The 26,231-nt window shown below is 45.7% G+C and overlaps 1 protein-coding gene across 2 annotated transcripts in view; it reads left to right on the top strand.

Moving 5' to 3' along the window:
• ST6GALNAC5 (ST6 N-acetylgalactosaminide alpha-2,6-sialyltransferase 5) overlaps nt 1-26,231 on the top strand; it is a 157,749-nt gene that overhangs the window by 113,734 nt on the left and 17,784 nt on the right. The window contains exon 3 of one of the 2 annotated variants that reach the window (XM_014849456.3): nt 25,481-25,890. In XM_014849456.3, the coding sequence (XP_014704942.3) occupies nt 25,481-25,890 (410 nt within the window). Of the gene's footprint in view, nt 1-25,480; nt 25,891-26,231 lie in introns of those variants that run through there. The other variant, XM_070486634.1, reaches the window with a different exon arrangement.

A 26,231-nucleotide genomic window follows, 5' to 3' on the forward strand; every position in this document is an offset into this window, starting at 1 on the left:
AGTTTAGCAAAAAGACCCACACCCTATTCGACAGGAAAACCCTTCAGACTGCCTTTAGACTGTCAAAAGACTGCAGAGAATTGAGCCAAGTCTCCAGGTTATTTTGATCATGAAGAAAACTTTAATTGTGCTAAACACATTGAGCAAAGGCTTCAGTAATAACTTTGAACTGTAAAATTGGAGCTGCATTTTCAGTTGAGGAGACTCCTTGGGAGTTGTGCAAAGATGACAGGTGTGCTTTGGAGGGATTCTCGTGTTCCATTGGTTTGTTGTTTTTTGGGGGGGGGGCGAGATTAGCCCTGAGCTAACTGCTGCCAATCCTCCTCTTTTTGCTGAGGAAGACTGGCCCTGAGCTAACATCCGTGCCCATCTTCCTCCACTTTATATGTGGGACGCCTACCACAGCATGGCTTTGCCAAGCGCTGCCATGTCTGCACCCGGGATCCGAACTGGTGAACCCTGGGCCACCTAAGTGGAACATGAGCACTTAACCGCTGCGCCACTGGGCTGGCCCCTCATTGGTATTTTTAAAGCACCTAGAAGGTGGTTCTAGGAGGTATTTGAGGCTGTGGTTTGCACTGATGAGGTGGCTCCTAAGTATTTTCAACTTCCTTCTCACCACAAATCTATAGTTTGGGAAAGAGCGGGTGGTGGTGTTTAGGCCATGCCTCTTCCTGAAAGGATCAGTAATGAACACCCCAAACTTGGTATAAAACCACAAGAATCACTTATTATTATTGTCTCTCAGTTCTGAGGGTTGGCTAGATGCAGCCAGGACTCTGCCCCTAGCACTTCTCTCAGCCGTCGGAGACTGGGCTGGAATCACCGACGTCTCCCTCACGTCTCTGGGGGAAGATGCTGGCTGTTGGCTGGCACCTCAATAGAAGCTGTTGGCTAGAACACCTATAAATGGCCTCTTCATGTTGCCTGGGCTTCCTCACAGCATGGCTACAGGTTCCAGGGTCAAGCACCCAAGACAGCGAGCCAGGCAGAAGCCATGGCACTGTTGCTAATTTAGCCTGAGGAGTCCCGCAAGGACACTTTCCAGTGCATTCAGTTCATGGGAGGTAAGGCACTAGGCAAGGAGAATTAGACCGCATCTCTTGATGAGAGGACTGCCAAAGAATTCCAGGACATGAAAAACTTCAAGTCAGTCTTTTTTAAAAAGTAGTCAAACCAGCCTCCTTTTAAAAATGTAGCCAGAGGCTGGCCTGGTGGCGCAGCAGTTAAGTTCTCATGCTCTGCTTTGGCAGCCCGGGGGTTGCCAGTTCGGATCCTGGGCGTGGACCTACGTAACGCTCATCAAGCCATGCTGTGGCAGGCGTCCCACATATAAAGCAGAGGAAGATGGGCACAGATGTTAGCTTAGGGTCAATCTTCCTCAGCAAAAGGGGAGGATTGGTGGCAGATGTTAGCTAAGGGCTAATCTTCCTCAAAATAAAATAAAATAAAATAATAAAAACATAGTCAAACCTTTCCTGTATTCCCTGCTCATCCACTCACGTCCTGAGGAGTAACAACAACTTGAATACGTCTACCATAATCCAACAAACCAAACTGACTGGGGCTGGAGTATGTGGCTTTTATCTTTTCCAAGATGAACTTATCTGTGAACCAGAATGCCAGTTCCTCCTTTAGAAGCGTCTGAAATTAGCAAATGACGGTATTGACTTCATTCCCTCTGGGTGCTGCCGTGCCCAGAGTCAGGCTGCTGGGTGAGACGTGTAAATCTCCTCACATTCTCCTTAAGCTAAGCAGGAGGCAATATCCATTGTTTGAGAACTCGCCTTGTTCACATGAGGCTTTGTCCTGGGTAACAGCTCATGTTCATCAATATGATACATTGCACTCTGATTTTCTCCTTCTGTCTTTCTCTCTGGATATTCCTTTCTCCTCTCTGATTGCTTTTTCTTCTTAGACCATTACTCTAGTTGATAGTGCCAGGTTATCATTGGATCCCATCTCCCTCTCCAATAAGCCTGTGATTGATACTAATCTTCCTCATGGGACACGTTTTATAGGATGCACAGTGGAAACCACTCTCTAAATCTTAACTTTATATGTGCTGACAATTTACAAGGTTGCACCTCACACTCATCTCAGGAGGCTTAAGGGGAAATTTGAGAACCGTGTAATCAGACCTCCTAATAAGAACAGAAATGCCTTTCATCCACAGACGCTGTCATGCCATTCAGTAGTCTGTGCTGCGCCCCTGTTTGTCTTTTTTGAATTTTTTTTTCCAGCCAACTAAATGCACACTTAGGTAAGTGCCATTTGGGACGTGGCCAGTTCCTCGAAGCCCAGCATGCCTCATTTCTCTCTTCTGAGGAGAGTGGTATTTTAATTACTCTAATGAAAGCTTTCACTTGCCATCAATTCCATAAAAACAGAAAATTAAATTGGTTGCAAACGCTCACTGAAGCAGAAGCCTTGCTTCGTAATGTAACTGCGCCTCTCCTAGGAACCCTGAGCTCCTGAGAGATGTACAGACAGCGCCTTCCCCTCTCCACTGGACACAAGCTTGGGTTGAAATTTTATTTTTCCAGAACCAAGAAATGTTTCATGAAAAGTTTTGATTCCTCATGTAAAGTTTGTACCCCTAAAATATACAGGCCAAGGAAGCTAATGGGATGCAGTATTTGCCCACGACAGGATTAGATTCCATGTGTTCTTCAAATGAATGCTTATGCCAGAAATTCAGGCTACTTACCAGACTTGTGGCTTGAAGCAATCCAAGCTAGATTCATTATTCGGTCATTAGTTTACACGAAACTCAGAGAAGGAGCTTTTGCCTCTCCTGCCCCAGCGTGGTCACACCGTGGACCAGGAAAACTAATAGTCATGAAATTGGGCTTGTTTGATATTTTACCTTAAAAATTCAGACCCAGTTATGTCCATTGGGGAAAATAAATATACAAAAGCTTAGATTTTTCAGTAGTTAGATTTCACTTCCCATCTTGTCCTCACGTCTGAAAGTGGCTCCTACCTCTGGATCAGCCCTTGAGGAAAGAAGACATCTCAGACCTTTCCATTTTTCTTCCTCTAATATCTGTGTTCTCTTTGAATAAAGATTTCGGGGCAAATTGGGTGTTAAGAGTTGAATTGTGTCCCCCCAAAATTTATGTATTGGAGTCCTAATCCCCGTTCCCTCAGAATATGACTTTGTTAGAGGAGAGGGTCTTCAAAGAAGTAATTAAGTTAAAACTAGGCCTTTAGGGTGGGTCCTATCCAGTATATCTGGTGTCCTTATAAGAAGAGGAGTTTAGGACACAGACAACACAGATGTAAGGATGACCATGTGAGGACACAGTGAGAAAGTGGCCATCTGCAAGCCAAGGAGAGAGACCTCAGAAGAAACCAAACCTGCCGCCATCTTGATCTTGGACTGCCAGCTTCCAGAACTGTGAGAAAATAAATTTCGGTTGTTTAGGCCACTAGGTTGGGTATTTTGTTACAGCAGCCCCAGCAAACGAATACACTGGGAGTTTCTCCTCCATAAAACAGAAACTCATTTTTCCAGGTAACTAACTAAAAGTACTTTGACATTTCTAGGTGCAGCTCTACACAAGGTGACAGTGGGCCAGTCTCACCTTCAGGGTGTCAAAGACCAACAAAGCCCGACGCTAGTTCCAGTGGCGAGGATAGATTTGAGTCAGTAGTATGCTGATTAAACAGGGAAATAACAGGGAAAAGAGTCCAATGTGAATTGGTCTCAACTCTGATTTGTACAGAGGTGACTGGGCCTCTTAAAGGGAGAAGGAGGGCAGAGGGAGCGGAGTGGGCTGAGCTCAACCGAGTCAGAGGAGTGAAACCAGCAAAAAGCAGAGAGGGGAGTGGGGGCGCTTGAAACCATAGGCTCGGGGAAGTCAGGCTCCTAGCCCCACACAGAGACTGGGGATGGGCCCTCCCTTCGGGTGTCAGCTGGAACAAACCATAAACTCTTTGGCAGCCCTGAGCTTTCCCAGGCAGGTACTTTAAGGGGCGCTAAGGTCATCCTAGGAATGCAGCCTTGAGCTGTTAGAAATTGTTAGGGTTTGTTCAAATCTTTACAGGCCAAGATTGACAGGCCTGGTTGGGAAGAAGGCTCAGAGGAGCTTGCTAGAGTTTGATCAAGGAGCGAATCTGTGTCAAGGGCCACCAGAGCCAGGCAGAGCTGATGCGCTGACAAACGCATCAAAGTTAAGCCCTTCCAACACAGGCTCCCCCTGAGAGGCACGGAAGTAACCAGAGGTTTGCACTGAGTAACAGAAGCCAGAGCCATTCTGAATTGTGGGATGGCACAGGTCTAGGAGGAAACTCCATAAAAGCAGACCTGAAATCTGGGGCAGGCTTAGAAATCACGGCAGGGAAGGAGGCAGGAGCCTTGAAAGTTAGAATTACCAGTTGGTGTTTTTTCCGTACCTGCTGCATTTTAGTATGCTGTGTTCACACAGTGAAAGCAGAGGAGTGAGAGGCTAAGCACCAGGCTCCAGCAGGATGGTGCCGTTGCAGAGACAACTGGAGGAGCATCAGCTAAGAAGCAAGTGGAATGGCTTTTAAAAGGGAAGTAACGTGGGTGCCATAGGCAGGTGTCCTGTGTGAATACTGGCGAAACACAGCCCATATGGGTAAAGGGGGTCCCTGTCAGGCGACGGTTCTGAGAGAGCCCAGGCACAAGCTATAGCCCAGCCCGAGGCAGTGACAGAAAAGGTTGCTTGGTTCATGACGGCTTGGGAGCTGGGGGACTTCTCATAAGCCAGGACCACATCATGAGTCTGACACCCCAACACCAGACTGGACGAGCAGCTTTTCCCAGAAATATTCTCATAACACTCTGTGCTTTTCTTTCCTGGCATTTATTACAGTTTGCAGTTATGTATTTGTGCAATTATTTGATTAACATCTGTTTTCCCCACTAAACCGTACATTCCGTGAAGGCAGAGATGGCAGCTGTTTTACTTTCCATTGACTTCCCAGGACCTCACATGGTCCCTGGCAAGAGCCGATACTCAGGAAATGCCTGAGGAATGAATGAATGAATGAGTGAATGAATGGATTCATGTTGATGCCCCCAAGCAGTCAGAGCCTCACTCCTGGTGCGGAACACTGTGGAATGTATGGAAGGTCAAGAACAGGAAGTAGCGTTCTCCAAGGAGGGAGCTGTGAAGTCCGTGACTTCCCCAGCCTCAGGACCTCAGATGGCAGGTGCCTCAATGTGGATTGGGAGAGCTTCTCCCCTCTGAAAGGCCAAGGAAGAGTTCGCTGACCGAGTCTGATTCTGCTGATTTCAGAAAAGATTTTGGCATAGGAGGCCCAGAAACTCTGCAGAGAAAAGAGGGCAGTGACCCTGCCTGTGGAATCTGAGCCAGGATGTGATCTTTGTCTATAAAGTCCAGGGTCTTCACAGGCAGGAGGAGGCACCACATGGACAGCTATCCCAGCAGCTGTCCTGTCTGCAGTCATGGAGCAGACAAAGAGCATCACAGTCCATGGAGCACAGCCCCCCAGCTGCCCAGGGCAGGGATTCAGAGAAGCTTCCTATCCCCCAACTCTGCTGCAGTGACCCGCCTGTCCATGTCACCCGAACACTAGTCAGGTCATCTCCCAGGCCCTCTGCCCCTTCTAACTTATGTATCCCTCTGGTCCCTAGCTTGCCTTCTGTGGATCCCGTTTGTCCTAGGTGTAAGTAAACATCATAGGCATTGAAAGGTGATGGAAAATCCCCATCAAATCTGAAAGCTCTCTGTTTCTGTCTCTCTCTCTCTCTCTCTCTCTCTCACACACACACACACGCACACACACACAGACACACACATACAGACATCCACTCCAAGGATGCTAAAATGCGTGATATTCCACCACAGTCACTCCTTTGGCTTAAGGAAATGAAGAGATTACAATTAAACCATTCTTACACCTGAACACAATTTACTTTATGAAAATCAGCTTTCTCTGGATACTTTGAATAGTTTTGGAAAAAAAGGGTCATGGCCTAGATGGATTTCAATCAGGAAATGTGGTTAAGGAAGGTCTGAAGTGGGATGCTTCTGCAGTCAGAGTGAGATCCTTGGGTGGTCAAGAAAGAGGCAGGCAGCATGAGTGCGCTGATTATGTGGTCGGGTGAGGAGGGGAGCCATCAAACAGAGGGATACAAGGAAGAGAGGAGGGAGAAGGGGCCAAAAGGAACACTGAGGCCAGCCAGTTCACAGGTCTGCCTGTGTGCCAAGATCACCGGCCCCACCCCAGACCTCCCTCCTGCCTGCTGCCGTTCCCCCCACAGGCAGTCTCGTCCTTTCCAACTGCAGAGCCCCCACCTGCCAAGACCACTTGGCCTCAGCTCAGTCTTCTGTCACAGAGCTCGTTTCCATAGGGAGGCCAGCACTTGTCAAACTGTTTTCAGGAAAGAATATTATCCCCCAAGATTTGCTCTTAAGAGGCAGCATTGTATAATGGGAAGGGGAGTGAGCTGGAAGTCTTAATCTGAACGCTAGTCCTGGCGTTGGCACTGACACACTGTGTGACCTTGGGTGATTTCCTTCACCTCCCAGACTGCTCTTTCTTTCTTATAAATGTCATGCCACCTTTGACTTATTTGCCACCATTTTTGTGGGAAGAAGTGCCCTGGAAAATATGATGGAAAGACTCCTGACCTCTCAGCCAGGGGAGGGCACCTTCCTGCTCACACCCTGTGAGCACCCTGGATCAGCCAAAGCTCCTTTCCTGTTGATTGCCTCCTCCTTCTCACCAATCCTGCTGTCTCCATATAAGGCACAGCATGGCCTAATGCATTTAAGATTGCTTTCTAAAGGGCCCACGCATGCGTCCTGGCTGGCCTGCCTTTGTGTGGAGCTGTGGATTCAGAGGCCTCATTCCAGCCTTGGTACTGGCTTGTGAAGGTGTCATTAAGAGGGGGCCAGAGGGTAACCTTAGTGACTCTCCAGGTGGAGGAAATAGAGCCCTGGCTCCATGCAGCAAGGAACAGCATTATGTCCAGGGCTCTCCAAAGTCAGCAGAGAGGGGACACAGGTGTCAACCATTGCACATGTTTTACTCATTTGTGGGTTTACTATCTGTCTTCTCGGTTTGTCTGTAGCCTCCATGATGGCAGAGATGATGTCTGGTTAGTTCCGCTTGTATCGTTAGCATGTAGAATGGTACCTGGAACATAGTAAACGACTAGAAATGTATTTTGAATGAATGAATGAACAGGAATGTGTTAGATCCAAGTGCTGTGCTGTGGAACACACTCTTGGAGTCTGGTCTTTGCTCTAAGGCCACCCCTAAGTGATCAAGAGCAAGGCAGGCAAAGGTCGCTGGCAGGAGCACAGTGGTTTGGGTCATCAGCTGCCTAAGAACCGATTGCTCCAGTATGAATGTTCCCTCAGGTGACGGAAGGAGTTTAGGAGGAGCGGTGCTGACAAGGAGTTCCTTCACCTCCACTCCAAAGACAGACAGTAACAAGTGCTAATGACATAGAGGAGAGCAAAACGGTGCCAGCTCCCACTGCACAGTGCTTCTGGGTCCTTTCACAGCTCTATAATGTAATTAATCCCAAAAGAGATAGACGCTGACCTCTAATCACTTACAACAAAAGTAAGTCTTGTCCTTTGTACTAAAGATAGATGGGAATGTGCTCAGGTTCCTTCATACGTGGGGCGTCTGACCCAGTCTCAGAGGATCTGCACTTGGGGAGCGGGGTCAAGGTCTACTTCGGTTTCCCATTGGCCTCTCCCTATGACTGGAAGCATGAGCTTGAGATGAGTGACCGTTTATTGAGCATCTGCTGTGTGTCAGACACTAGGCTAAGCTCTGTGGATATGACAGCATCCCCAAAGCATTTATAGTCCAACAAGGGATGCTGGCAAATAAACCACAGTTGTAATAGAGTTGCAGTAATTTAGGTGACAGATGGCGGAGGGCTGAACTGACATGTTCACAGTAGGAATGGAGAGAAGTGAACAGAGTTGAGAGAAACTGAGGATGAAGGATAACAAGACTTAGTGATTGGCTGAGGTGGAGAAGGAAAGGGAGGGGTTGGGTATGACTCCCAGGTTTGGGGCTCGCGCATGTGTGTGAGACTAGGATCTTCCCTGCATGAGAGGAAGAGTGGCAGGCTGGGGAGAGCGAAGATGAGTTCAGCTTTAGATGTGCTGAGGGTGAGGCTCCTACGTGCCATCTAATGGAAAAAGTCCATTAGGAGGTAGAATAATTCAACACCAAATATAATTTAAGGAGTGGGGGAGTTTCACTGTTTTGATATTTTTAAACACCAATAATGTTCTAGAGAGACATGTCCTTCTGCATTTGAAGACTGATTTATAGTCCTGGCATCCCTCCTAAGAGTGTCTTATTTTTGAAACAAACACCACACCAGCCCTGAGTGCAGCTGCAAATGAGCCAGGCCAGACCAGCAGGGAATATGGCCTGTCAGGCTGTGTATTTACCAATGCCTTCCTTCAGTGACCCCTGCCTTGGCGTCCTGCACTGTCAGCTCTGAAGGATATTTAGTCCTTCCAGTCTCAAATTATTTAACCCTCCTGTGGCCTGTTAAGACAAGCTCTGGGCACTTGGACACCTCAGGCATGTCCAGGAACAAGCATAAAAGACAGATGTGTCTGCCTCTGCTCACTAAGTCTCAAGCCTTCAAACCCAAAATAAAACTTCCTGGTAAATCAGGTGCCCAACATCAAGGGTGGACAATTTCATCCGAGGTCAGAAAAGTGATCAGAGCCTCTTCAGAAGTTTAGGACATTAAAAAAGGCCTTGTCATTCTCTGATTATAACTGAAGCTGAAGGAAAACATCACAGTCCTCTGAGCAAATCATGAGTGAATGGAAGGATGAAATCCAATTCCGACAGCTTTAGAAATTCATATATTTCTTCATTCAACCAACATTTAGTAGGCATCGTCTGTATTGAAGCCACTTTGTGGAACAGTGTGGGACTCTGCCTCCAAAGGAGGTGACACATGAGAGGTCAAGACTGGTAAAGAAATGATTTGCAGTGTGAAACGGGATATGCTGGTGGCAAAGGAGCAGGCTGAGTCTCCTTGTGGATTAGCTCGTTGAACCCCCACAGCCTTATGAGGTAGGTTCTCTCATTGCCATTGTTTTATACATGAGGAAACTAAAGCACAGGGAAGTTGAGAAATTCGCCCATGGTCAAGAGTTGGAAAGTGATGGGATGTGAATCCAAGCAATCGGAACCAAGGACAACTTCGTTTGTCAAATGGTCTTAACAGGACCATGAATGATGGGTTGACTTTCAGTGACTGGAGTCAAGGGAGCCTGGGAATGCATTCCAGAAAGATGCTACTGTGTGGGCAAAGATGAGAATATGGCACATTTGGATAAATGAGCAGTGGTCCAGTTGGGGAGAGTTTAGGGTTCTTGAAATGGATCAGTAAAAAATAAGATATGAAGGGTCACGTTTAGAAATGTAGACTTCCCTCTGCCAGTAACAGGACGTTATGGGAGCTCTTTGAACTTAAGTGATATGATCAGAACTGTACTTTAGACAGAAAACATGGTTCCTGCACTCTAGCCACTTAGTAAAACAAGTGGACAAAAAGAAGCTTTCCAGGCTGCCGATATAAGAATTGCAGTTACACTGCCTGCTTCATAAGCAGATCCATAAAATGGATAATGGCTCAAGAATGACAGGTTTTTTCTTGCTCACATAGTCAAACCAATGGGAGTTCCTAATATCTCTCAGCCAAGTAATGATTCAGGGACTTGGTCTCCTTCCATTCTTTGGCTCTGCCATATTTGACATGTGGCTTCCAAGTTCACTGTGCCATCAGAAGGGCAAAGAGAGTGGAAAAGGCACCTGCTTCTTAAATTCTCCAATGACTTTTGCTCCAATTCCATTGGGCGACACATGGCTCCCTCTAGAGGCATGGAGACAAGAAATGTTGCTCTGACTGAGCAGCCACTTGCGTCTATTGACCACACTATGGAAGGGAAGGATAAATTTTGGTGGAAAATCTATCACACCTGAGTGAGGAAATAAAAGCTTATTTACCCTTCAGCAATAACTTTTTCAAGTAATCTAGCACCTCATTTTGAAGCATGGTTGAGGAATGAGTTTTAAGAGCAAGTGAGGCTTAAAATAATATAAGCACAGTCCCTTTTAGCACCAAATCATATTTGTCTAAATTATTTTTGAAGGTTCCAAATTGATTTTATACTTTCCTACCTAAGTGAACAAAGCTTAACTTAATTTAAGCTTTTCTTGATGACTTGGGATCCCCATTATGGATGTCACTTATTATAAACCAGTGTTTTGTCTACTGATGGCTTGTGAGTGGTGTGGAAATGTCTGTTCCTGCACTGAATGAATGCCTCTAGAATTCTAGGCTGTTCCGCTAAATTTCCTCTTTAATCTTTCTGGCCCCCTAAGAATTTTTACAATCACTGTATCATCTCAATGCCTCAAAATATCTGTGTTTTCCAATGCTTTCTATGTTTTCCTGCCATTCTTTTTATCTACTAGTCCCTCCTTTCTGTAGATTTTCTTTCGTCTTTCAAGACTCTTCAAATCTTCTTTTCTTTGCAATCCTTCTACTCAACTCTGTTTTGCCTGTTATGGTGGACAGAGCATGCACACAGTTGGGAGTGGGATTGACCCCACTCCCAACGCAGCCTGTGCCTTAGAAACTCTATGACCTTGAGCAATTTAACCTTGAACCTCTGTTTCCTCAAGTACAGACCAGGGTGGTAATACATAACTTGCTGGTTTACTTCAAGATTAACTGAGACAATAATAATAATATAAAAAGTTTCTCCAGAAAAATTGGTAGCCATCATTGTCATTATTTTGATACTTACGGGACCTGGTTTTTAATTTTTTTTATCGGCACCATCGATTGAAATAAAAACAACCCACAGGACTCTGGTGAGTTGGAATCCAGGTACAGATGGAGGAAGGGCTTGAATATGGGAGCCATCTCCGTGGAGTGGATGGCTGAAGCCATGCCTCGGGATCCGGAAAGTCTCCGAGGAGCTATGATCTACTCATATACCTAAGCATAATCTAAAGAAAGATTGACGTGTATGGAGGAAGCCAAAAGCAGAGTATTAAGGAAAGAAGAAGATTGGGTGAAAATCGTCCCCATTTCTTTAAAAAAAAGACCCCCTCTCAAAAAAAGAACTAACTGAAACCCTCTCAAGCTGTCAATCCTATCTGCCTCATCCACTCCCAGGCTTCTCGAAGGAGTTGGGATGCCTCTGTCTCTCTTGCCAGGAATCTGCTTCCTTGGGTTTTACAACCTCTCTCTGAGTCTGGGTAGAGCCAGAGGAGCAGTTGTGTACTGGGAAGCCTGCCCAAGAGGTTCCATTACACAGACAGTAGGTACTTAATAACTATGTGTTGAGCAAATGTAAAGGAAAAAGAAGAAAATGTGATTTTTCAGTAATGCGAAGTAAGTCATCATGTGGCCCAGAGGATGCATCATGATTAGCAAATTAAAGCAGGTGGCAAAGTACCTCCCCAGTGTGTGTGTCCACCAACGGTCAGCAAATGGGTAGACTGTGCCTGCATCAATAGTCCTGTTCCTAGCCTTGTGCTTTATTTCTTTAACTAATGGCTGCCTCGCTAGTAGCTCATCATGATGGTGTTTACTGAGCTTGGCAAAGTGAAAAACTATGATTTTGTTTACTTGTGTATTTCCAGCCGGGGTGCTGAGCTATTATCCACACTGCTGATGACCATTCTTTCCCCCTCTGAGCCCCTAAAGTAGGCAGTTCACTAAACAAACCATCAGCTTGAGAACCGGAGTGTCAACACTGACACAATCTGGTTATTTGCAACTTGGCAGTAGTCAGTGTCCAGAACCTCAAATAATGACTCATTCCAGAAACTCCCCTATGCTTAGAATATAAAGTGAATAGAAGTCAGGTTACAGTGTAATCAGTTTGGTTTGTACTACTAGTCTTCATGAGAAGAGTGAGTATTTGCACCACATTAAAAATTGTATTTTGGGGGCTGGCCTGGTGGTGCAGCGGTTAAGTTCACATGTTCCGCTTTGGCGGCTTGGGGTTCACTGGTTCAGATCCCGGATGCAGACCTGTGCACCACTTGTCAAGCCATGCTGTGGCAGGTGTCGCACATATACAGTAGAGGAAGATGGGCACAGATGTTAGCTCAGGGCCAATCTTCCTCAGCAAAAAGAGGAGGATTGGCAGCAGATGTTAGCTCAGGGCTAATCTTCCTCAAAAAAAAAAAAAGTATTTGGGTCGGTTTGTCTCTTGGTCTATGCTCAGGCATATCAAATGGAAATGAAATCCAAAGAGAAAGTCTGGGTGAGGCTGTGGTTCTAGAATGATCCTCTCACCTGCATGAACTAATTTAGTTACTTGTGCAGCAAATATTTAGTGAGCACCCCCACTACGTATCAGGCCCTGGGGAAATTATGGTAACCTAAACCCAATATAAACATGAACCCAATTCTTAAGAACCTTGCTATTTTGTGGGGAAGACAGACACTGCATCAATGATTGCAGATATGATGAGAATTATAAAGGGAAAAACAGAGCTAAGCTAGTCTTGGATTTAAGGGAAGGTTCTCTGAGGAAGTGATGCTTTGAATGAGTGGCAAAAGAGTTACAAAAGCCATAAAATGGAGAGAGAAGACCGCGGAAGGAAACTTTGAATGTTGTTATTATCTCAGTTAAGCCACGAGATAACTCTGCATGTTAGGTATTATTGTTCTGGTTTATAATTGAGGAAACTTGGGTTCCAGGGAAAGCATGTGCAAAGGCCCTGAGGCTAAGCCTTATGAACAGTCCCACTTGGAGCCACAAGGAGCTACAAAGTCAAAGTCAGTGTGACTGAAGTGTAGAGAGCCACAAGAGGGTGAGGTATACAGAAGGACTTGGCAAGCTATCAGAGCTGGTAAGCCACTAGAAGAACATACCTCATCCTCAAAGCAACAGGAAGATACTAGGGGATTTTAAGATTGGGATCCCTAATATTTAGAGATACTAAGAAAAAGCAAGCCCTAATTAGATGTGCATTTTACAAAGGCCATCTGGCTGGTGGAGAATAGAAGTGGATGTGGGAAGACTGGCTATGAGGCTCAGCAGTGGTCCCGTGAAGATGGAGGGTTGAACCAGGGGTGGGGTCGGAGGAAGACGCACAGGTGGAGAGAAATGATCAAATTCGGAAGACACGGGAGGCTGAGTCAGCAGGCTCAGTGAGTGCCTGGACACATGAGCGGAGGGGGTAGCAGGTTATTCAGGAGCCTTATTTTTGTGTCAGTAATAATTAAGCCATGATACTAGTAATAGCGACACCCGACTCTGAATCACGTGGCCATTTTGCAGATGAGAAAACTGAGGCTTAGAGTGGGGGAGTCCCTCCCAATAAACGACGGAACCAAGATTTGAACCCAAGTCTGACTCCCACGCCAGCGTTCCCTCCACTTTCCTGCTACAAATTTAATATTCTGTTCAATTAGATTTTTTTCTCATTTGGTCAGCTGAAATCTTAGCATTTTGCCCCATTCAGTTCAGCTAGATGTGGAACTCCCAACTTCTAATTCTCTCGCCTTTGACCATCAGTTAGCAGTTACCTCCCAGATCTGGGCCACGCAGGGTGTATCTTAAGGCCCTTTCAAAAGTAGCAGAAGCCAAAGAAGGCAGCTTTGTGGAATGGGTTTTGCCTGGCACCATGAACGAGCACCTCACCCTCAGGAAAACACAGCTTCCTATTGTTTTCATCAGCGCAGGCCCTCTGAGAAGTAATTGTATAGGAGTGACCTTTGAAAGAAATCACATCGGGTCATTTGAAGGCTGTGCGGTGAGCCGGTGCCTGACATCAACCGTCATCCTAGGGTTCTAGAGAAGAAACCGACTCTAGAAATGGCTCATCTCACTGACAACTCATCCACGCCCCTTTCAGAGAGAGAAAAATAACCCACTATTGCCGAGAAAGTCAGAGCGAGAGGCATTGAGAGACTTCTTCAAGGACCTCTTGAGCTCCTGCTGTATGCCATGCATACGTCCTGGTCCTGATTGCTCCCCTCACGGCACTCACGTTTTAGTGATGGGGGCTGACAATAAAGACATAAAAAATGTAAATCATTAGAGATTGTGGTAAGTACCAGACGAAATAAACAGGATCCTGACAGGTGATTAATTTGTGCAACTTCCTCTTCTGATAAAATAAGGACTATGGTAGAACCAGCCTCTCAAGGTTGTTTTCAGGGTTAAGTTACATGATGTAGATATTGTGCTTAGAACAGCACCTGTCACGTTAGTTGGACATTTTGTCAGGGTTATTAGTGGTTAATATCTTTGTCACATAATAAGTAGAGGAAGCCTCTTCTGATTAGGGCAGTCAGGGAGGTCCCCCTGGACAAGGGGACTTTTAAGCTGACATCTGAGAGACGAGAAGGAGCCAAGCATGTGAACACCTGGGGAAGCAAAGGCCGGAGACAGAGAAGGAATGTCTGATGTCTCCCAGAGGGAGGAAGGAGATGGGCAGGAGCTGGAGAATGGAGAGTGAAATGAGTTGAGGGCCATGAGGCAGGCAAGACTCTGCCTAGCTAAAGAATTTGGATCTTATTCTTCAAACAGGTTAGGGGAGCGGCGTGCTTTATGCTTTAAAATCTCATCCTGGCAGCTGTGCGGAGAATGAAGCGTAAGGATGAAAGTTCCAAGCCTGGAAGGAGCATGGGCGGTGAGAGGGCCGGGGTGGGGGGGGGACCGGGGGAGGATGTGAGGCAGAGAATAAAGATCTTGTAGGTGGCAGCGTGTTTGTTTCCCAGAGCTGCCAGAACAAATTACCCCAAACTGGATGTCTTAAAACAACAGAAATTTATTCTCTCACAGTTCTGGAGGCTAGAAGTCTGAAATCAAGATTCTGGCAGGGCTCTGCTCCCTCCGAAAGCTCTAAGGACGAATCCTACCTTGCACCTTCCAGCTTCCGATGGTTTCCAACAACTCTCAGTGCTCCTTGGCCAGTGGATGCGTCACTCCAATCTCTGCCTCCATCATCCCATCGTGTTCTCCCTGTGTATCCCTGTGTCTCTGTGTCTCTTCTTAGAAGGACACCAGTGATTGGATGTAGGACCTGTTCTAACCCAGTATGACTTCATCTTGACTTACAACTTAATTACATCTGCAAAAATCCTTTTTCCAAATAAGGTCACATTTACAGGTCCTAGGGTTTAGGACTTCAACATATATTTGGCCAGGGGGGCGGGGGGGTGCTGTGGGGGAAGAAGGAACACAATTTAACCTACAACAGACAGGAGAGTCCTGACTGGCCACACTTCTGAGGGGCTCTTCTGGCTGGAGAGAAGCCCCAGAGCCCCAACTTCTGGGGCAAGAGGAGTCCCAGCCATACCCAGAGGCCTTCAGCATCTTCCCTGTAGTTGGGGGTTTAGAGACTACCTAGCTATTCCTCGTCGCTTATTCCAAACAAGCAGGCAGATGGTGCAGAGGCACGCAGCCCCGCTGAGGGCGGCACATCAAATAAGGGAGGTGTTTGCTTACTCATCTGTCTCCACCACCACTTCCATTTTTACATTCCATCTTAGGTTCCTTATTAATTCACGATTCCTTTTCGGTGAGTGCCCAGCGACTTTGAACAGTCTATGGACATAGGTGGATTTTCTTAGATTTTTAGGAGTGAGGAGACCTAGGATTCATCTCAGGTGCTGCTAAGGCATTAAATGCTAAGGGCATTTGATCTTGAGTAAATCACATAACCTCCTGAATCTCAGCTGCTTCCTCTGCAAAATGAGGGCGCCGGCCAGATCCGGGGGTTCTCAACCTCGAGGATGCGTCAGAATCACCTAGAGAACTTGTTCAAACACAGATTGCTGGGCCCAACCTCAGAGCATCTGACTTAGTAGGTCCAGGGTGGGGCCTGAGAATCTGAACTTCTGGAAAGTTCCTAGACTTTGTTGTTGCTACTGGTCTGGGAACCATACTCTCAGAATTCCTGGCCTAGATAACGTCTGAGATTCCTGCCAGCGATGCTATTCTATAGTTCAATGAAACTAATTTCAATATAATATGACTAGGTAAAGTGAGTTTTCTTCCTTTAATTATCAAAATCTGGGATTTTTTTTCTTTCCCACCTTTAATGATATATAGGCAACAAACCAAATTGTGTATATTTAAAGTGTCTAATGTGATGATTTGATATACATATACACTGTGAAGTGATTACCACAATCAGGTTAATTAACACATCTATCACCTCACGATATTACCTTTTGTGAGTGTGATGAGAATGATTAAGATCTACTCTCTCAGTGAATTTCAAGTATACAATTTCAAGACTAAAGTCACGTGCTGTCCATTAGATCCCAGAACTTACTCATCTTCTAACTCAAAGTTTGTGCCCTTGAACCAACATCTGCCCGTTTCCCCCACTCTCAGCCCCCAGCAGCCACCATTCTACTCTCTCTTTCTATTAATTTGACTTTTTTTTTCTTAGATTGTACATATAAGTGAGGTCATACAGTACTTGTCTTTTTCTATCTGGCTTATTTCACTTTGAATAATGCCCTCCAGGTTCATCCGGGTTGTCATAAATGTCAGAATTTCCTTCTTTTTTATGGCTGGATGCTATTCCATTGTACGTATGGCACAATTTCTTTATCCATTCATCTGTCAGTGGACACTTAGGTTGTTTCCATATCTTGGCTATTGTGAATAAGGCTGCACCGAACGTGGGAGTGCTGGTATCTTTCCAAAATACTGATTTCATTTCCTTTGGATATATATTCAGGAACTGGATTGCTGGGTCACATGGTAGTTCTATTTTTACAAAATATGGTTTAAATATAAAAATATGTCTCAGCCACCACTCACCTTATTTTACTTTGCGTTTACCTCTCCTGACTTAAGGGTGTTGATTAAATGGCCCCTCTTTCTCTCTATTCTCCACGCATGTAGTCCATCCACCCTCCTCCTGCTAGTGGGTCCTGCACATACAAGACTCCTGCAGAAGTCAACACAATGCTGATGCGGAGTTCAGTAGAACCACCTACCTTTTGTGTGATTTACTTGAGATGGAGGTGGAATGTAATAGATGGAATTAGAAACCTAAAAACTGATGACATAAATAAGCCCATGAAAAGATGCTCAACATCATTAGTCTTTAGGAAAGTGAAAACCAAAAGCACAATGAGATACTTCCTCTCATGCATTTGAATGGTTATAATCCGACAGAGAGACAATAACCAGTGCTGACAAGGATATAGGGAAACTGGAATTGTTATACTTTACAGGTGGGAGTGTAAAATGGTGCAGCCACTTTAGAAAGCAGTTTGAAAATTTCTCAAAATGTCAAACATAAAATTGCCATATGACCCAACAATTCCACTTCTAGGTATCCACCCAAGAGAAATTAAAACAAATGTCCACAAAAAGATTTGTATGAGAATGTTCATAATATATTGTTCATAGAAACCAAACTGGTGAATGGATGAAGAAAATTTGATATATCCATACAAGAGGATGTTATAGCAATAGAAAGGAAGACAGTGCTGATTCATGCTCCAACATAGGTGAACCTCTAAATTACTATTCTCAGTGAAAAAAGACAGACATAGGTTGGCCCGGGGGCATAGTGCTTAAGTTTGTGTGCTCTGCTTTAGTGGCCTGGGGTTCAGGGGTTTGGATCCTGAGTGCAGACCTACACACCACTCATCAGGCTATGCTGTGGTGGCATCCCACATACCAAACAGAGGAAGACTGTCATGGATGTTAGCTCAGCAACAGTCTTCCTCAAGCAAAAAGAGGAAGATCAGCAACAGTTGTTAGCTCAGGGCCAGTCTTCCCCACCAAAAAAAAAAAAAAAAGCCAGTCATAAAGGACTATATATTATATGATTCCATTTATGTGAAATGTTCTGAAAAGACGAATCTGTAGAGACAAAAACATATATTAGAGGTTGCCTAGGGCTGGGTATGGGAAAGGACATATATATGGTCATGAGGTTTCTTTTCAGGAAGATGGAAATGTTCTCAAATTAGATTCACAATGATAGTTGCACAATTCTGTACATATGCTAAGAATCATTGAATTTATGTTTTAAATGGGTGAATTTTATGGCATGTAAATTATATATCAATAAGACATTTAAAAAATGGAATGCAATTAAATAAAAAAATAAAAACTAGTGGAATTTCCTAGACCTCACTTTGAAGGTCACCTATGCTGAAGGGGGTTATGACATATGCAGGAGATTCCAAATACCATGCTTTATGCAGACAAAAAAGATCAGGAACTGGTTACTAGCAGAATGGTGATACTTAAAGACTGAAGCACATCTATTTCACACTCTTGATGTGCCAGGCACTGTGGTAAGTGCCACCTACTTATGATTCAACAATTCACTCAAAAATATTTGCTGCATTTCTTCTTCGTGCTAGGAACTGTTCATGGTGCTGAAGATACAGTGTGAACAAGACGATGGAGCTTACATTCTAGTAAGGAAGAGAGACAATAAACATGTGAACACACAAGCAGTAATTAAGATTATTTTAGGTGGTGATACATGAGTTTAAAAAATTAAACCTGGATAGTGGAGAGAATGACAGGAGATGAGAAAGGGGCAGTGGAGATGAGTAGTTAGGGAAGGCCTCCCTGGGGAGGCAGTTTGAGGAAACACCTGAAGACTGAAGGAGCCGAATGCAGAGATCAAGAGCAGAATGGTTGGCGGGGCAGGGTGGGGATAGCAAACAGAAATCACATTAGACAGCAGGCAGTGGAGAAATAGCAATGCAATCACGGAGAGTTCTGCCCAAGATGATTCTGGAGAGATAGACAAGGACAGAAACTGCAGATCTTGAGGACCACGGCAAAGAGTGTGATTTAGAGTCTGGGTTCTCATTTCTGGTGCAGTAGGAACCCACTGGAGGATTTAGAAGATGAGTGCCATGATCTGATTTACATATTAAAGGTCACCCCAGCAGCTTCATGGAGATAGGAATGCAGAGGAGGGAGAGAATGAGGGAAGTCAAGTTAAAAGGTAAGAGTGTGCAGCAGGAGCTAAAGAGAGACGATAGTGGCTTAGACGAAGGTGGTAGCAGCAGGGATGGTGAGAAGTGGTAGGTCTGGGATATATGTAAGGGGATAGATCCAAGGGGATTGCGTGAGTTGTAGGGGGTAGAGAAAGAGAGGTGTCATGAATGATCCTTGAATTTTGTCTTGAGTAATTGGGTGGAAGGTGCACCATTAATTGAGATGGCAAAACTTCTCTTTGAGATTGGCTTTATGATATTCAGATTACAAATGAAAGAATTGGGGCTCAGAAAATCTATACCACTTTGGCCAAAATTATCCACCTGATGAGTAAAAGAAGCAGATTCAAAGCCTACGACTCCAAAGGCTGTATTTTAAACACTGCTCAGTACTGCCTCCTGCCTGTGGAGGTTTTTCATCCTTAGCCAGCCAGTAGATGGAATTCATGGAAGGCGACGTTGGGAGAGAGAAGGACTTCTTGGAAGTGAAGGCTGGAGGGTGAGCTTATCATTGAATAAGAATGAGAGGGGCAGCTTGGAAGAGTAGCATTTTCCTAGTGAATCGCATTAAATAGTCAGAGTGACTTATACCCAGTGTCAGGCTGAACTGAGATTGACAGCTAATAAAAGCCAAATAATTACAGGGAAACATCAGATTGGAAAGTGCAGAGATTTTTCGAAACACCTGAAACCGTTTAATATTTCTTATGTTTGCTCCAGATCAACAGGCAGCTCCCAGAGCAAGACTGGTCTCATTACTGAGCTTAATGGACATTGTGCTCAGAGGTACCTTTCCTTCTGCCAAATAAATCAGACTTTTTAAAAGTGAAGCCTGAGATGGCCGTGCTGCAAATATTTGCAAGGACATCACTGAGTGTTTTAGGTGTCAAGTTTAATTTCACTTGGCCTGGTCTGTTCTCTTAAAGGCTCAGGATGCATCCGCTGAGTCACAGGGAGAATTTCTTCTTCTCTTACACTTTGGGCTGTAACAGAAATCAGACCTTCATTCCTGAGTCTGCTTTCTCAAGCAGGGATTGCTCCTGTCGCCGCAGCCCAAAGGAATAAGTTGTGGTGAAAGTTGTCATTCTTTCCTATTATCTGGTTTTGGGTTTTTTTCCTGGGGGTGGGTAGTGGTGGAAAGAGAGACTCGTTCACACCTTCCAAAATATTCTAAAACATTCTTGAGCTCCCAGTAAGTTGCAGACACTGTCCTAGGTCCTGGGATGATGACAAACGTTTATACATTATCCAAAAGCAAAAGAGACAGCAAAAATAAAATGGTGAGCTCCACGTGTGTGCACATGTCTGTGTGTGCGCACACTCCCTCTAGAGAGCCAGCCCACCTGCCTCCCCCAGGCTTCTGTATATCACGCTCTTGGGGCCTGGCCTGCAGCTCTGAGCATCAGCGGCCTGGAGAACGGGTAAGTCCTCTGTGCGCTGTAGATTTTCCTGGGCATTTTTCACCTCACAACAGCTCTAATGACCTTGGCATCAAGCTCTTACTGGGGATTAATAACTGGCTGGGCTTAATGGTCCTTACTGTGTCCTGGGCCATTTTCCCAGCCAGCCATTAATTCCAAGCCGTGCCCTGAGCTCTGGCCATTATGGCTCCCTGGGCTGAGTGGCTGCCCTGAGGCAAATGGTCACAGCCTCCTTCTCTGCAGACGGAGGCTTCCACAGTGCCCTCCCCCTTCCTCCCTCTATGGCAGCGGTAGTAGAAGGGCTGAGAGCTGCAGGCAAATTGTTGGTTAGGGCACCACACTATGTCTTCTTTCCATGTCCCAGGAGGCAGGTTTTCTCAGAGGACAGAGAAGGCAGGGAGTTGAGTTTCATTCACTCATTGATCAATCCATCCATCTATTCAGTATTAATTGAGTGCTTTGTATGGGTCAGGAAGCAAGAGAGATTGCCAAGATTGGAGTGACCTAATATGGGCATCCATGTTTCCTGCCAAAGGATGGAACACCTCACCAAATGGGATTTAAGGAAAACATCCCCAAGAATCAGGGAGGCTGAATCCTGTCAGGACGAAGTCAGAGAGAAGGGCTCACTAGGCAGTGAGTTTGCTGGGAGCCGCCTCCCCTCCTGTGTCCTCGGCCGAGTTTTATCTCCTAGGCTGGCTAGCAGAGCCACAAGTTCACCTTCCGGAGCTCCACTGAGTGATTCATCGACCCAGCATCTGAGTGCTTAAGGGAAGAAGATGTAAATACTGCATCAGGAATCTTAACTCGCCAAAGCATGAATATTTCCACCCATATCATTAAGCCACTAAGGATTATAATGGTCCTGAGATGTGGAGGAACGTGGCTCTCTCAGAGGACTGGAACACATCCCGAGAAGCAGGGTCACACAGTTTGTATAATTTTTAGTCATTCTGGCTCCCAAGACATCATTAGGCCCTCCAAATGCAGAAAACAGACTTCATTTCCTTCTTTGGAAGTGATTCAGCCTTGGGTACATGCTCTTCTCAGCTGCAGGAAGTGTAACATTATGTTTAGAACAGCTATTGTCATTTTATTGGCACCACTTACCAAAAGGCACTTAAGGCATAATTCAGACTTCAATCTTTTTTGCATTGTTTGGTGCATCTGCACAACTCAGAGAGTGGGTATTGGTGCCCGAGGTGATCAATACCTCAGAGCTAAGGCAGGCGGGCAGGAATCAGGAGGGGGGGTTTCGGGCACTGGGTGGACCCCAGCGTGTTCTGGTGGGGACCAGTAATCACAGAGGGTCAGTGAGGCACAGTCAGGAACCTTGGCCTTCCCTGAAAGGGTCTTCAGCTGGCCTCACATGGGCACAGGAGAAAGAGAGAGAGAGAGAGAGAAAAGGCCTTGGAATCTCCATAAGGTGCTACGAGTTTCACCTGTCAACCAGCCTGTGCTCTGGGAATTGCAGCAGGATAATTAATTATGGCGGGAAGAGATGCTGGGACCTTTCTTAAGAATGTTTTCCCCAGTAAAAATGAGCACGATATCTTGAAATTATAAATCACACTAGAAAACTCAGGACGATAATTCTAAGTGAGTCTGATGAGAAAAAGCAGGATCCGATGGCCTCCGGGTCCAGTGGAACAAAATCTTACAAAGTGACCTTACTAATCAAGTATATTGAGTTACAGAGTACCTCAGGGGTGTAATAAGTGCTCGGTAAATGTCTTCTAAACAAATCAACGAATGAATGTCATCTGGCTACAAGTACCTAGTTGATCCCTCTTTCTTTTCCTGGTGAGAAAGTCAAGTACCTGATTGGTGATAAAGTCTGCTTTAGACTCTAGGTCTTCAACCCTAATCATCATTGAGTAACATGCAGATGGTCCTGTCACCTTTGTAGGAATTTTTTAATGGGCTTCTCCACAAGTAGAGGTTTCCCAGGATTCACGACTTTCTATGCTAAAACCCAAACAATCCCTAACAAACAGGGTCAGTCGGTCACCCCAAGTGTCAGAGTCCATCCTGTGGTCTGCCCTCCTCCACCATCCACCCTCCCTTGGCCTTTAGCAGCCGGACTTTGGCCTCCACTTCTTCATGTCCAACAGCCATCAAACTCTGTCACCTCTGTTCAACTGAGACTATTTTGGCCGAGGTCACCTAATCCAAAGAACACTTTCCAAGTCTGGTTTCACTTGTCCTATTCTGTCTTATGACACCGTTGACCACTCCCTTTTTAAAAATTGTCTCGTCTGTTGGTTTCCATTGCATAATCCTTAGCTGGCTGTCCTTGGACCTCTCTAGCTCTTCTAGACAGGCTCAAATGTCCCCTTCTCTTTGGTCCCACGGCCCTTGTGCCTGATTGTATTATAGTACTTACTGCACGGCCCTGTGGTTGTTTGTCTGGGGTCGCACTTGCCCCAGACTACATGCCCCTTGAGGAGAAGGACAGGGTCTTATCTGTGTTTATCTACAGCACCAAGTTCAGTGCCTGACACATGATAGGAATTCTGTCGGTGAATAGAGCATTGTTGAACTTTCCCTCTTCATCCTTTATTTATGGGACGTGCACATAAAAAAGGAGAAGGAAAATGAAGTGTTTCCTCCATCCTTTGGCCTATTAAATTGCCCCTCATCCCCAGCAGTTCACCTAGTGGATTCAGAAGGGCTCCCTACTCCAGGATACAGCAGTTTTCTGAGAGGAATGGAGGCCACTTTCTGGGCATCCATACTGTGGCTCTTCCTCAAAAGGAAGGTTTGGTCTTAACCACACTGCACCATCATTAACTTAAGGCTCTGATTAGATGAGTCTACTGTGAATGGGCCTGAGGAATGGAGGTATTGGCTAGAAGACCTTTGCCACTTTACTGCATCCACCAAGCCCAGTGTCCTGAGAGCAGTAACAACACTGCTGATTAAGAAATAGCATCACTGAGTTTCTGGGAGAGGAAAGGAGGTAGGCAATGAGTTAAGGAAACATCCCATGGCATTTATTGTATTTTTTCCACTGCCCTGCAATCCATAGTGGTTAAGCCCATGGGCTCTGCAGTCACATTTCTTGGGTTCAAATTCCAACTCTGCCACTTCCTAACTGTATGGTCTTGAGTGAGTTCATTACTTTTCTATCCCTCAATATTCTCATTAGTAAAATAAGGGTGATCCCAGAGTATCTTTTTGATGGGATTATTTGAAGAATTAGTGCAATTATATAAAAAGCTCAGAACAGCGCCTGCCATATAGAGAGCATCCAATAAATATCAGCTTAATTGACCACTCTTTCCTTATGCCCCAGCCTTGCTGTGTTCTAAACAGCCCCTTTTACTAACTCTAATTTAGCACAGCCACCCTCCTCATCCTGTCACACTCTCTTGCACTCCTTTACTGACCCCATGTCCCTCACTAAAGCATAAACATTGAGGGGTTCTGTTTTTCCATTCCATTTGCATTCCTACTGCCTAACACAGTGGCTCTCACCTAAGAGCAACTGGGTGTTGAATGAATCACAAGAATTTCCAATGGTAGAATCGCCATTTCACCAGCCCATGTGTCAGTTATCAACCTAAAGGGATCAGTGCTGCCTTAGTGAGTACCTGCAGCGCCCTCCACAGGCTGATAATCCCAATAGCAGCTATCATTCATTCAATGATCGTGTGCCAGGACCTGTGCTAAGGATTGGTTCAACCCCATGCAATTGTTATTTTTGTGGGTCAAATATTAGCAGTTTCAAATGGCTCAATCTAATACTCAGTGTATCTTAATTATTTTCGTTCTACCAAAGAATGGGGCATTCATTATCCTCAGTTAGAGATGAGAAAACAGACGTGAACGTTGGTGACTTGCCCAGGTCCCATAGCTAAAAGGCGGTGGACACAAGGCTGGACCACCCCATCACACCCTGGAGCTGGTACCCTTGGCCACCATGCAAGAGGGAAGGTGGTTGCCCTCAGGTGTTCTCTGTCTGCTTCTGAAGACAGAGCTATGGCTCAGGAAACTCCCAGAATAAACACAAGACTGAATATATGCAGCCCTAAAGTGGATCCGATTTCCTGTGACCGACCATACAGGGAGCCAGTGTGTCCTGTTCAAAGTTAATAGGGAAGAAGGGCAGAGGCGCCAGGGGAATCTAACAGTGCAACTTCCCTCCAGAACATTCTTGATTGTCATTTTCTTGTGCACTTGCTGGCCTTGGCCTCAGGCCCTAATTACATTATCTTCAAACAGCAACTGAGAGAGATTCTCATTAAACATGAACAGGAGAATGTCTAATTTGTTAGAATGTAGGTGTTCAGAAAGCAATCATTGGTTCAGGGCACTGAAATGAGCATTGTCACTGGAGTTGTCCCTGGTGGGCGCTACGCGGCCAGGCTTCCACAGGGCACATGTCTGTGCCTCTGAGCTTGAGGTTTTCTTCACATTTTTGAAGATGAATCAGCTCAATTTCTCTCCCTCTACCGTTAAAATGGAAGAAACTATCCTAATTGTCATTTCCAAATTATGGCACCTGAGGAGTTATAATCTGCACGTCTTTCCCCTGTGATTCTTAGACAATGTTTATTTAGAATAAACGTATTTGTACAGCATTCAAGAATATTGATAAATGCTTAACTTTCAATAAGGTGAGTTAAAAACATCAAAATTAGTGTCACAGCAAATTGTAGTGTAGTCTTTTCTTCAACCTGGGGATAACTTTGGATTCAGAAAGAAGTGGGTTTGAAGGCATGACTTCACTCCTTGCTAGTTATGCATCCTTGGGCAACTTTCTTCACGTCTCTGAGCCTGAGTATCCTCATCTGTAAAATGAGGTAACAGCAACCTTGCTGGGTTCATATGACGATTTAGTTATTTAGCATCAGTAAGGCCCTGAGCCCAGTGTTTGAAGGTCAGTGCTAGCTCCAGTTCCTTCTTGTCCAAGGCTCCCTTATATCAATTTGGAAGAGAATGTAAGGGCTGATGAGCTAATAGCAGAAGGAACATATTCTGGCATGCGACAGGGAGAGGAGAGATGGGCAGCCATCTAAGGCAAGGAAGCAACCTGCCGGTGCCAAGTGAGGGGTGCTGCTCACAGTGTCCTTCTCCACCTGCCTTCCAGCCCCTGAAAATGCACTGCAGGGACTGTGCCCTGGTGACAAGCTCGGGGCATCTGCTGCGCAGCGGGCAAGGCCCTCAGATTGACCAGACCGAGTGCGTCATCCGCATGAATGACGCCCCCACACGCGGCTACGGGCGCGATGTGGGCAATCGCACCAGCCTGAGAGTCATCGCGCATTCCAGCATCCAGAGGATCCTCCGCAACCGCCACGACCTGCTCAACGTGAGCCAGGGTACCGTGTTCATCTTCTGGGGTCCCAGCAGCTACATGCGGCGCGACGGCAAGGGCCAGGTCTACAACAACCTGCAGCTCCTGAGCCAGGTGCTGCCCCGCCTGAAGGCCTTCATGATCACGCGCCACAAGATGCTGCAGTTCGACGAGCTCTTCAAGCGGGAGACTGGCAAAGACAGGTACAGAGACCGGGCGGGGAGGGGGAGAGGACAGGGGAAGGGTGGCGGGGGAGGAAAAGTCGTTGCTAGCTGATTCACCAAAAGCAAAGCTTTTGCTAAGGGTTTTTGTTGTGGCCCCTCTGCTTGTGCCACTGATGGAGGTCATCTGTAGGATCCTGCTGGAGACTGGGCTCCTCCAGCTGAATTTATATGGCAAAGTGAAATGAAGCCCTGAGACAATTATGTGGATAATTCAGGGTTCAATCCCGACCCAGGAGGAAGAGTCCACGGAACTGCTGGCTTACTGGTAATCAGTGCAAGATGATAACTGTAGTACATTTCATTTTACTCCTGTGAACAGT

The sequence above is a fragment of the Equus asinus genome, chromosome 16, assembly GCF_041296235.1.
Source record: "Equus asinus isolate D_3611 breed Donkey chromosome 16, EquAss-T2T_v2, whole genome shotgun sequence".
NCBI lineage: Eukaryota > Metazoa > Chordata > Mammalia > Perissodactyla > Equidae > Equus > Equus asinus.